General features: G+C 47.9%; 1 protein-coding gene across 1 annotated transcript in view; it reads right to left on the bottom strand.

Annotated features, from left to right (window-relative positions):
- The window catches only part of IMPA2 (inositol monophosphatase 2), a 47,793-nt gene that overhangs the window by 9,211 nt on the left and 26,101 nt on the right, over nucleotides 1-12,481 (bottom strand). The window contains exons 3-5 of the mRNA XM_077778263.1: nucleotides 11,296-11,400; nucleotides 8,921-8,966; nucleotides 6,821-6,929 (exon numbers count right to left, since the gene is read on the bottom strand). Coding sequence (XP_077634389.1) covers nucleotides 6,821-6,929; nucleotides 8,921-8,966; nucleotides 11,296-11,400 — 260 coding nt within the window. The remainder of the gene's footprint in view (nucleotides 1-6,820; nucleotides 6,930-8,920; nucleotides 8,967-11,295; nucleotides 11,401-12,481) is intronic.

Genomic DNA, 12,481 nt, shown 5'->3' on the forward strand with positions numbered 1-12,481 from the left:
AATATTTAGAACAGCAGGTATTTTTACACACATGTCCTAATTCTTTCAGACTTCTTACAGACCATTAAGAGCTACTCACATGAAAATAAAATTTTACTTAACTTAAAAACCTAAGTACTAGACAGATGGGAGGTTGGTGGTTTGGTGGGGGCTGGGGAGAGGCAGAGTGTGGGGAAAGGGGGCTCGATGGACACAGGGTTGGAACTTGAAGCCAAGCGAACTAGGAGAGAAGAAAGCGAAACTGTAGACATCATCTACAAAAGCCTACATCCACGAGGTGCATCCAGACCACAAAATACAAGTGGGTGGGGCAGACCAACAGCTACAAGGCCAGGTGGCATCAAGAAGAGAGAAGCAGGGGGCATCTTTGGGCTGCAGCGGACCCTCCCTGGAAGCCAGCGTGGGCCAAGGTGAGAGAAAGGTGCGCTGAGAGGGGCCACGCACGCACCCGTTCAGGAGCCCCTGGCACCAGATGCCTGATAAGGGCTGAAGGGAGGAAGCCACCACCCCTATGATCTCTCATAACTGACTCACCAGGACCTCTTATGGGAAGGGGCCAGCACTGGGAGTAAACTCCAAATTCACTAGGCAGGAATAATACGAGTGGAGGAAAGATAAGATCCAGGGAAGAGTTAAGGAGAACAAAGCCAAAACAAAAACAAAAACAAACAAACCTAAGGTAAAGCCAGGTTTTTTAACACATCAAGAAAGCAACAGAAGAGAGAACTCTAGAGCTACAAAACTACCAGAAATGTCCTGAACTCACCCCCACCTGCACCCTCCACAAGCCTGTATTCCATTTTAGGAATACAGATTTCAAGCAGAAATAAGTAACTAAAAAGAATGACGGGTGAATCCCCCCCACGCTTACATGGAAAGAAAGAGTAAAGAGAACAACATCTCTCCAGTTAATCAAGGACTGCAAGAAAGATTTGTCCACAAAACAGAAGTACTTTATATAAAATAAAGAATGCCTAAAAAAAAAAAAAGCCTAACTAGAAAGACTAGAAAGTGGAGGGGATACAACTTAGGAACAAATTAGAAAAGAAAGCATTTCAGCAAAGATTAAACTGAAGGAACAAAGTAGAAGTAAACAGAATAAATTGTACTTTATAACAAATGAAGGGTGAAAAAAATTAGTGGAACCAGTAAAAAGGATTAAGGAGAAAGTGACAAATAGAAAAGATAAGCAGAAAAGACCCAACATAATAATAACAGAAGACCCAGAAGATAAAAGAAAAGCAAAAGAATTTGGAAATGAACAAATACTAAAAAACTATAATTCAAGAAATCTTTTCTGAAATTAAAAATAGGACTTGAGGGGCGCCTGGTGCTTAATCAAGTCATGATGTTAAGGTTCATGCGTCTGAGCTCCACACTGGGCTCTGCGCTGACAGGGTAGAGCCTGCTTCAGATTCTCTCTCTCTTTCTCTCTCTCTCTCTCTCTCTGCTCCTCCCCCCACTCTCTCAAAATAAATAAATAAACTTAAAAAAAAAAAAGGACTTGAAATTCTACATTGAAAGGGTGTACCATGATGTCCTTAGAAAACCAACTAGAAACAAACACTGGGCTATCCTCTGTTAAAATTACTGGACTTGAAAGAAAAAGAAAAAAAAGTCTGTTGGGCACTCAAGCAAACTACTGAACTCCCTTATCAGGGAAAGAAAACAAAACCATCTTTAGACTTTTCAGCAACATAATTACGCCAGAAGATGTTGAAGACAACTCAAGACACTCAGCACAAGAAAATGTGAGCCATGTGTTTTGTTACCAGAAGATTGGATCTCCAGGTATAAAAGCCACTGATAAACTGCTACGGACACCCATGAAAGAACAAAGAGAATGTTGTTCCCAGGAGGCCTCCTTGAGAAACCAACTGGAGAAGTTCTCTGAGTGTGGTCCCTGAGATTCTTCCAGAAGTCTGCGAGGTTACGATCATTTTCTTAATAAAACGAAGACATTATTTGCCCTTTTCACTGTGTTAATATTTGCACAGAGCAGACACAGCCAGGCAGGGCACGCCTCGTTCTGGGGGTCAGGGCAGTCCTCTCTGCCACACTCACATTCTGGGGGTAAATGGGTCAGTTTTACTTAAGAATGAAAAAGTTGCAAAAATTATGAATCGTATTAAGTCTCAAACCTAAGCACGTGTCTTTTCAATATTTTGTCTGATGAGATGGGAGGTACAGGTGGGGGGCTTAGTTAAACCAAAGCTATTCAGAGGTGGATAGATTTTTTTGAAGATGAAGGCAGTGAGCTCATGACTTCAAGTGCTAAGGCTGCCAATGATAAAATTCAAGGTCTGAAGCAGAAGCTGGGATTTGGGAAGGCTTGCATCTACACCTAAAAGCGTGACACCTTCCCAGCACTTAAAGATTTCTCATAAGAGTGGTAATACTAATGAGTACAACTTGCTTAGTATTTTAAGATGAAATCGGTCAACAGGTCAACATTTAAAAGTGGTTGAAAATCTCAGTGAACCCATATTTTCCAAGTGACCAAGGCATGATGTTACAAAATCATTCATGAGCAAAAGATCCCTTCAAAGTAGGAGACCTGCCCAGTGGATTTCACGGTCACAGAGTACCAAAAAATTCATCAATATGTCATTATGTTTCACGTTGCGACTAACCTTTAAGAAACCACCATTTCGTGAGTTTTGGTGTGGCATCAAAGAAGAATATCCCCAATTATCTGAAAGTCTATTAAAATATTCCTCACTTTTTCCAACTACTCAGCTGTGTAAAGTGAGATCTTCTTCATACATCAAGGTGATACATTACAACAGACTGAATACAGAAGCTGATATTTAGAATCCAGTTGTCTTCGATTAAGCCAGACATTATAAAGAGATTTAAAAAAGTGTAAACCAAGGCCAATCATGAAAAATTGTTTTTGGAAAACATGGCTGTTTCTCATTAATATATAGTACTCATCTTAACATGTAATGAGTTCTTTTAAAAGTAAACTAATAAGTATTTTTAAAGTTTCTGCTTAACTTCCAAATACATGAACACCAATAGGTATAACTTACATAAAGGAAAGCTCTTTGGGGGTCTTCAATCATTTCTTTCGGTTGTATAAATAGGATCAAAAGTGTGGGGAATGCTGCTCCATTGAGCTTCACCCAATGGAGATCCATCAGCACACGGGACTGGTGCAGGTACCACATCTAATATACTTATTGGATATTAAGTATATTAGTGGAACCAAGACTATGCACTAACTGATAGTTCTGGGGTGAGAGCATCACACATGTGGCCACTTGCCCTGTCAACACACAGGCGACAACACCTTCCTCTGGAGGTGGAAAGGTAATGAGGAGGGGGTAGGGCTAGTACAATAAGCAGCCAATGGCCTTGGCATAACTGAACTATTGTGTTTTAATTAGGTACTGGAGTACATTATGAGGAAGGGGAAGAAGAGTTACAAGCTCACTTAAGAATTATTACTGAGAATAGAGAACCAAGAGACAATAACCCCCCAAAAAAGAGAGGACTAGGACAGAATAGAAACATTTTTAGATAAAGGAAATTATTGGAACAAAAATAGAAACTTTCTAAATACCAAAAATTATATCAAGACAGAATAAAAACAAACAAAGCAGCACTTATTTAAAAAAAAATACACCTAAAATAAGCAATGGAATCATTTTTAAACAGCAGTCTCTACAGGGGACTGAGAATAGGGTGAAGGACAGGGACAGAAGCCACACCTCCTGAAATACACTTTGTTTTATAGACTTGACTTTGTAACACTGTAGCTTTTTGTATAGTTAGTTACAACACAAAATCAATTTTTAAAAAGGTAGTCTTCCCAAATTAAAAACAAAGTATAGCAAATGTATCTAAGAGGTTATTCTCACAAGCAAAGGGAGTAAAGAACCACTTTGTAAACTGGAAAAGACAAAGCAAAGCAACGCAAAACATCGTTCCAAGGGCTCTGGGGAAGTTTCTTGACAGTTGGCTAGTATCGCTATTCAGAAACCGGTATCTTTTGTGTGCTGTGGGATAAAGAGGAAAAGTGATCGTGTGACATTACTGAATGTATCATTCCCCACGTCACTGTGCATACGGGGTCCAGTGTGGGGAGAAGAGACACAAGTCAAAGAGTTAGGGAGACAGCCTTGTAGTCATGAATATGAACTGAAGACACCAGTATGAACACATGATGTTTTTCATATTTAAAGACAACTTCCTAGCTCTGTCCACGGAGAGGGAGAGTGACAAAGACTGACCAGGAGCCACAAGGAGCCCTGAAAACTGAGTGGGGCCTTGAAAAGCTGTTTTCCACAGGATGAGACAACTGGAAATTTGTACACCGGATATTTAATGACTTTTGAAATGACTGACAATTTTGAGAGGTGTGCATGATAACACATTTTAGAGAAACACGCGTATGTTTTGGAGACGCGTACTGAAATGCCGACTAGGAAATGATATTAAGTCTGGGATTTGTATCAGGGACTTGCTCGTGGTGGTGGGAACTGGGTGGGGGTATGGATGAAGCAGGGGTGGCCGAGTTGACAATACTGGACGGTGGTGGGTCATGTGGGCTCACTGTACTTTTTCTACTTTGTACAGGTCTTAAATTCTGCATGGTGGGAGGTCAAGAAAAAGGTACTCAGGAAACTCTGGCCTCAATCTAATCCTTTACTCCATCTGATATGGTTCTTTTTGCTTTTTTATTTTTATTTTGTGAATGGAAGACATTCTGGAAAGGTAATCGGAATAAGGGAAGGAGAAAGATCAGTGGTGCGTGTCCTGTTTCCTCCAGATATGCACCCCGATCCTCACAATGGACTTTAATGATTTTGTGCAAAGACTGAAGTTTCTCCTTTGGTAACGATGCTCATCTTTGGGTACCGTGTGCCAGGGATTTTACTGGGCGCTTTCTCTGTAGGGCTGCACTGAATCCTCAGTTACCGTCATCACTAGCCCACCTACCACGTGAGGGTGGAGGTTTGGGGGGGGGGTTAAGTGACAGCTGGCTTTCACACCGAAGGTGGCAGAATCAGGACTGAAACAGATGATGGCTCTGTCGCCTCCACAGAAATCTAGGCACCCGACAAGTACAAAATGACCACTGAAAGCAGTTACATCGGACTCTTTGTAAGTCACAATTTTTTAAAAGGGAGCTCCAGAACCTGGGCAGTTTTGAGAGAAGTGGGAGTCCCAGCTGTGTTGTAGAGGGGGTTTGTGACAAGGCTTGCACGGGGCCGAAGGGCCGACGACGGGCCAGATGTAGAGGTGACCCTATGTCCCTGCGCACGTGGGTCTGAGAGCCCCTCTGAGGACATGAGATAGTCATGCACAACTGAGCCACGTAGGCAACCGACCAGGAAGCCAAGTGTGTGTGAATGGAGCCGAGTGTTCTAATCAAACGAATATAGAGCAAAGTTCACGTAAGCATGTTTAATGACATGCTTCCTCACTACTGAGTTACACAATCTGGCCTGAGTGGTTACCTCTTGGCGTGTGTACCTACAATTAGTGCTACTCTTTACACAGCCAAACAAAACATTTCTGGGAGAGAGGGAGACATGGGGCAAGGCTGGAGGCTGTTCTGGAATCTCTCTGTGACTTAGAAGCAGTAATGATTAGTGTGTCCTGCTGGTCCCACGTCTGTCTGAAGCCTTGCGTGACGTTCCCCTTCCCCGGGCATGCTCGTGACCCTCAGGGGCGCCTCAGGGAGCCCCCTTGGTCTTCCCACGGGGCTGCAGGCACAGAGGGCTCCCTGATGGTGGTGCTGTCCTCGGGCTGCAGATCAGAGCTGGAGAACTCGTTCTCCTCACTCAGTGAGAAGCAGCGGGAGGGCAGGGCCAGTCCCCCGCTCTTCTCATTGCCTCTGAGGCCACCTAGGCACACAGGCGCCACCCAGGGAGGAAGAAAAGGCAGAATTAAGGCCCATGAAGAAAGGCAGAGCGCTGACACTCACAGATGGAAGCCATGAGGGGGAGGGCACCTCACAACGTCCTGCTGCAGAGATGTGCAAGTTCCAAGTTAGCAGCCACTGTGCTTTTCTACCTTTTCACACTCAAACATGGACATGAGGGAGCTTTCAAAGTCTCCTAACCTAGCTGCTTCTAGGCTGTGGCTCTTCTTCTGTTTCTGCCCCCACAGTACCTGTCCCACAATGTGATAAAATATCACGGATTGAATCAGTGTGAGAGCAAGGCGGGAAAGCCCGCGAAAAACCAAAACCAGCTTATTGTTAAGGATACGTACTTCTGCGCAGTTTCAGCGTAAACACAGCTGCTTTATAAAAGCTACTGGATGTCCTTGAGATTCTGCCTTAGGAGTAACGCCGATGGAGACACAGCTGTGGTATGTGGAAACGTCACGTGTTCACACGGCTCATTCCCATGGCCACCGTCTTCTCACAGACCCCGAAGCCAACGGCAGCCAGTCTATGCCCAGCGAGCCACAGACTGCACCTGGGTGACGTCACCCTGGTGACATCTGGATGACTGACCTCTACCTGGACACTCTGAGGGCCAGAGCGTACTTCTGACCCTGCCCTCGTCCCTGGATTGCTAGAGGCCACACCACACTGGTGACTGGGTCTCTCTGAGCACTGAAGATGAAAGATGCAAGTGTAAAACAGAATGAGACTATTTAAAGCTCTTGGCCACATCCACAAAAACATTAAGACACAGAACTGGCTCGATTTCCAGGTCATCAGGGACGCAATGTCCCTAAAGAAATTGAACCCTCAGCAGGAGATTTCCAGCACTGTCTCCCAGCATGGAGATTCTGGCATTTTCCATTCACATTTCTCCATCTGAAATGAGCTGAGACGAGCCGCGCGCAGCCCCACCTGTCTCCCCGGAGACCCGGAGTCGCTGGCCGTTGCAGAAGGCGCCCCGGCCCCTCCGGCCCGTGTACAGCCGCTCCTCTGTGCAGTGGTAAATCACTCCAAATTCCAGCTGTGGGGTACAGGGGCGGGATGGAAAACAAAAATGCTTCACTTATTTGACACAGAAAATAAGACAGAAATTCAAAGGGGAAGGTGTTCTTGGTGTTATGACCAGTGTGATGGAAATTCCCTTACAAAAGGGAACTAAAACACATCAGTGTCTCCATTCAAAACTGGACATGAAAGCAAACGGTCTTTTCGAAAATGACATGCTCTAAAAATATACTAAAACTAATACAGCTTTGCTAAAAATTAACATCATAATCAAGCATGAGTAACTGGAAGCTATTGAAAAAAACTTAATTCTTCAGAAAGGCCTCTGTTTTGGGGGTTGGGGGGTGGGGAAGGCTCCTCGTGACTAATCCCCACAAGAAACCCTCCAAGCTGCTGACTTGTGAAGAATTAGGAATACATCTGGAAAGCTGATGATAGAATCACATGTCCAGGACGGCCCAGGGGGAGAGGTGATTCACCAAGGAGGGGCGCATCTCTGAGCAGGCAGAGCGCCAAACTGCAGCTGGCGTAAACCAGGTGACAAAGGCCTCAGATGGCAGCCTCCCACTAGGTACAGTAAAAATAAGAGGTGAGGGTGGGAAAAAATGCTGCCTGACATACACGTTCTTTGCCTTCTTTCTTCTACCAACTTGTCAGTAGTTGGGGTGAACAAAAGCAGCTATGTGTGGTCTGGGGGTTGGCCATGTTTTCATTCCCTTGGAAAATGAAGAAAGACCCAGGCCAAATCTCTTGGGAGAGTCTCAGCTAGTCTGGGGTCAGCTCGACCACTGTGGAATGGACTCCCCAACAATGCAGGAAGAAGGTTTGTTTCTGGGGAGGATCATTCAGCCAGCCTTCCAGCAATACTTCCCTATCTTCCTCCCTACCTCCCACCCTGGCTTTCAGGGGGTTCCCAAATCAGGGTAGTCCTAGAACCACACGAGCCTCTAGACCCTGTGCCCCTGGGGTGGCTGGGTGGCCTGGAGGCCTTTGCTGGCAGGAGGGAAGGGTGAGGAAGGCTGGGGTGCCGCCCTTGACCAGAGCCCTCCACTACCAGCCCAGACCACCTGTGTGCAGTCACTCACACCAGGCCCATCGGGGCCGCGGGCCCTGCCCTCAGAGACCTTGCCCGCCCACAGCAGTTTGTCCCCCAAACCCAGTTACTGACATGCGGTCATGAGCGTCACCCTCTGAGCTTACTGCTCAGCCTCCTTCGGTCTCAATGACACCTGGCAGAGAAACAAGTGAGCACGTAGCTCAACCAGATTTCCATCTTAAAATTCTTACGTATCTTCACCTTAAGCACTGTCACACGGATACAAACTTCTCTCAGTCTCCACGCTAGGGAACAGATGCTAGCATTGAGGGTGAAGATGAGAAAACAGTGCTCTGACGGAGGGCTGCTTTTGGAAAAAACGAACCCCAAGTCCTATGTAAATATACTGTGGTGACAGGAAGTGCTAAGTGTTACGGCTTAAACTGATTAACGCCCTCTATGCGTCCTATGGGCCTAGATGTTGCCTCGCTCTTTGGGCAATGGGAACCCTGCAGCGGCCTCGTTCTCATGCTGCTGGCTAGAGCGAGATGAAGAAGAACTAATGAAATACCGGGATTACAAATGTCCTCCAAAAATAGGAGTTTCATCCATGTGTGACTAGATCACACGCCCCAGGGGTCAGAGGGAAACTAACGTGGACGTTTGCTCAAAACTTCCCCTTCCATGCTTCTCCAGCAGCCTCACAGAAGGACCATGGTAGGAACAAGGGTCGGCCACCATGGGGGCGGGCTGGCCATGGAGTCCCAAACCTGCACACTCCAAAACCAGTTTTCACTTGTTTACTTTCCTGGATTTGAAAAATACATGCTTGGATTTACTAGTCGTGATTAGGGCACATGACAAAGAGAGAAAAACAGGAGTACTGGGATCGATCCCAAAAAGGAAGAGGCTAAACCAGACCCCGGGGGCTCAGGACCACTGGCCAGGGGGGATCCCCACCCGCGATGTACCTCTTGGTTTACAGCAAATCCAATGCTTACTGCCACGGTGGGAAACCTGCAAAGAAACACAGAATGGTTTACACTCTAAGACATAAACGATCTCATGCAAACTCTTAGGAGCCTCTGTGCAGCTATGCAGCATCGTCGCCGGAGGCACAGAAGGATCGTTCTACAGTGTGGGTGGGTTCGTTTGTTTAAAAAATTACTTCCCACCATTTCACTAACTGCTTCCAAGACAAACAAGCTTAACTGACCACGTTGTAAGATAGCTGACCTTGAAAGAAAGCAGTATTCTGAAAGTCATGTAAGACTGACGTAATTCAACAATGACCATCAAGTACCCAACAGAGAGGGGTTTTGATAATCAGCTTGCTGGTTCTCCGAGACATAAAGGGACAGTAGGGACCTCCCAAAAGGCCAGACCCACGTCCCAGTTGAGGTGAGGAGGGGACCCCAGGAGGAGGCATCGCAGCCTCCACCCAGAGGCCAGGTCTGGGTGACAACAATGGCCCTCCTCTCCCTGGCTCCTGTGTGGGTGTGGGCCACAGCTGTCGGAGGGGGGCTGTGACAGATTCCCTGTGTTTTTGTTTTGTGATTTTGTTGCTGCTGTACCTCTTCGAAAAAATCTCTTTTATGTGCAGATCAGCAGAGCTTACCAGCAGGTAGGAAGGAGAAGCTCGGTACTGCTAACCTCCAGGAAAACTAGGAAAGCAGTCCCACACAGACGGGGGCCCTGGCTGAGGCCGCGGCAGTCGGCATGGCCGTATGGTGGGTGGCTCACTGGGCAAGCACGCCGCACGCCAGGCTCCGCTTTAGGTAATTTAGAAAGCTCTCTCCCATGTGCTTCAGCCCTGACGCTGTCGGACACAGGACTGAACAGATCCTGTCTGAGCTGCAGTGGTCACGGGTGTCCCATGTCTTTCGGCCACAGGACTCGCTACGCTGTGACCCTTGGACGTGTCCTGGAAGCGGACGGCCAGCACCACAGCTGGTTTTCTAAAGGGTGCTCTTCTCCAAGCTGTCTCTTGTTCCATGCTCTGCGAGGCCCAGCAACTGCTGGGACCCACGAGAGGCCCTCTGGTGGATGTGTGGCCTTCCCCACACGACGGGGCCCAGCCCGCCCTGTCCCCATTACCGGCACACTGTGATGACAAGTGAGACAGAAGAACAGGAGATCCACTCGGTGAAACACACCTACAAGGGGAGACCGGAGGCTCTATGCGAATCCCTGCCCCAGGTGAGGGTGGGGGGTTGTCATGCTTTAGTTCAAATTAGTCTGGTGACATTGTTGCTGTCACCAGATGGCACTATTCCATTGCCTCAGAAGGCAATGTGTGGGCACGACTAAATTCTCAAGACAACCGGCATTAAGGGGTTAGGAAAAGGGTGATGACTGACATGACGGATCAGGATTACTTTACATACTTACACATAAACTCACCATTTGAGCCAAAGCACAGAGGAGAGTCCCCCTAGTCTGGCTGTGCTCACGCTTTTCACTTTACATAAGGAAACGGAGTATTTCCTAGCTGTCTGTGGAAGGGGCTCTCAAAGTGTGGTCCCGCACTGCTGGCGTCGCCCATTTGCCCGTGCGGAGTCACATCCACAGGCCACCCAACCTGGACAGGGACCCAGGCAGGGCCCAGAGCCTGTGCCAACCAGCTCTCCGGCGGCCCTGTGCGTGTTCACGTCAGAGAACCAACCGTCCGTGGAAAGCGTGTCACATTCAGTGCCCTCTGTCCTCGGACACCTCTGACGCCCATCCCATCAGTCAGAGGTTCTGGAGCAAGGCCACATCCCTATCCCCTCCCCGAGCTCTGCAGCTCACTCCCCTCTCCACAAGGGCCTCTCTGACCTCCCTGAAACTGATTGCTCTTTGGCTGCTATTTGTTCAGTCAGATTAGGCCCGGCACGCTGCCGCTGCTGGTGGGTTCCTGATCCACCTCACCATAGCATGAGGCCTGCTCCCGTCTATGAGGGCAGCTCTGGAAGGCTACCCCTCAGGGGCTGCCGTCCAGGCCCATGCTCCTGAGCTGCTGGATTGCACGCACCTGCCTTATAACCCTGCTTGTGTCTCCGGGGGCTTCCTTAAGGGGTCCTTCTTAATTTAAACCACCATTTTAAAGACGGGAAACAAAATATTTTTAAACAAATGAAGATTCCCTGCGTGCTCTGAATATTTCACAGTACGGAAAATAATATGAAAAACCTTATTTTTTAAAAATATCAATACTAGGTCACATTTTTAATGAGACTATCAACCTACTAGAGGTTTGTTCACATACCCCGGCCTCAAAAAATGCTGCTTTGGAAAAGACAAAGTCTTAGAGGGCTCTGAGGAAGGTTTAGGCGCCTGAATGGGGCTGACCCGTGCTTATGCTCACCTGTGCACAAAGTTGCAGGTGCCGTCAATGGGGTCGACGATCCAGGTGGGGCTGGGGGTGAGCACGCACTTGGCCCCGGCGGCTGCTGCCTCTTCTGCAATGAACCTGTGGTGGGCGGGAGCTCAGCCTGAGAAAACTCGCCAAGAACTCAAGATACAGCGCTTCAAACTGCTTCTGGTCCCATCAAAGACAAAGCAGACCCATCAAAGAGATTTCATGATGGTTTCTCTGGGTCGATCAGAGGCAGAATCTACAAGAGACCATCTGCTTTTCTGTCTGCTAGCTTCCTTGGCAGGATTTAGAACACACGAAGTGACACCTAAACATAGGAGTTTTGGGAAAGCATCAAGGAGTGTGAGGGGGTCAGGTAGAGAAATACTAAAAAGAATACTGGGGAATAGATTTTATAATGCAAAGGCTGGACTCTGCTCTAACTTTAGTCTGGAGGAGAAAAGGCTGACGACAAATGACAGAGAAGAGCATGCGGAACGCTGGCCAGGGGGCAGGGCCCAGGACTCGGGCTTTCGCTCTCCCACCAGAAGTGCTGTAGCTGGGGTGGACTGCTTCACTTGATCTGAGGTACTGAACGTCACCGACAGCTGACCTCTCCCGGGCCTGGACCCAGCCTGGCCTCCTCTGCACTGCAGACAAGGTGACAACCGCATCCACCCGCCATTTGGGCTCAACAGGAGCTCCCATTTCTCCTCAGAGGCCCTTTCCATCCTGGACTCTGTCCTAGGGGCCCTGGGGTGGGCCACACCTTCTCCTTCACACTGGTAAGAACACGTGCACCCAGGACTGAGGCTGTGTACCCCCTGCACTGGCTAGAGTGGACCCCTGTCCCCGGCTCCCTCCTTTATAATTAGTGCTCTGTAGAGAGGCCCTCCTGAGCCATCCTCACTTGAGCAAGCCATCTATTTCCTGTCAGGAACCCACATAAGAAAAACACATCTCAACATTTAACCTGTGCAAAAGGGAGCTCCTGGTTGTCCCTCTTCACATGTGGCTCAACAAAAGGCACCATCAAGTACCCAGCTGCTCGGGCCAAGAAGTAGACAAGGTGCCCTTACTTCTTCCCTTTGTCCTCACCCCCCCCCCCCAACATCCATCCACACGGGCTCGCCACAGCCTGGTTTATGCATCATGGCCGCCACCTCTGAGCCGGTGTCCCTGCAGAGCCGGTCTC

This window comes from Crocuta crocuta, unplaced genomic scaffold (assembly GCF_008692635.1).
Source record: "Crocuta crocuta isolate KB4526 unplaced genomic scaffold, BGI_CrCroc_1.0 scaffold26, whole genome shotgun sequence".
In the NCBI taxonomy this organism is placed as follows: Eukaryota; Metazoa; Chordata; class Mammalia; order Carnivora; family Hyaenidae; genus Crocuta; species Crocuta crocuta.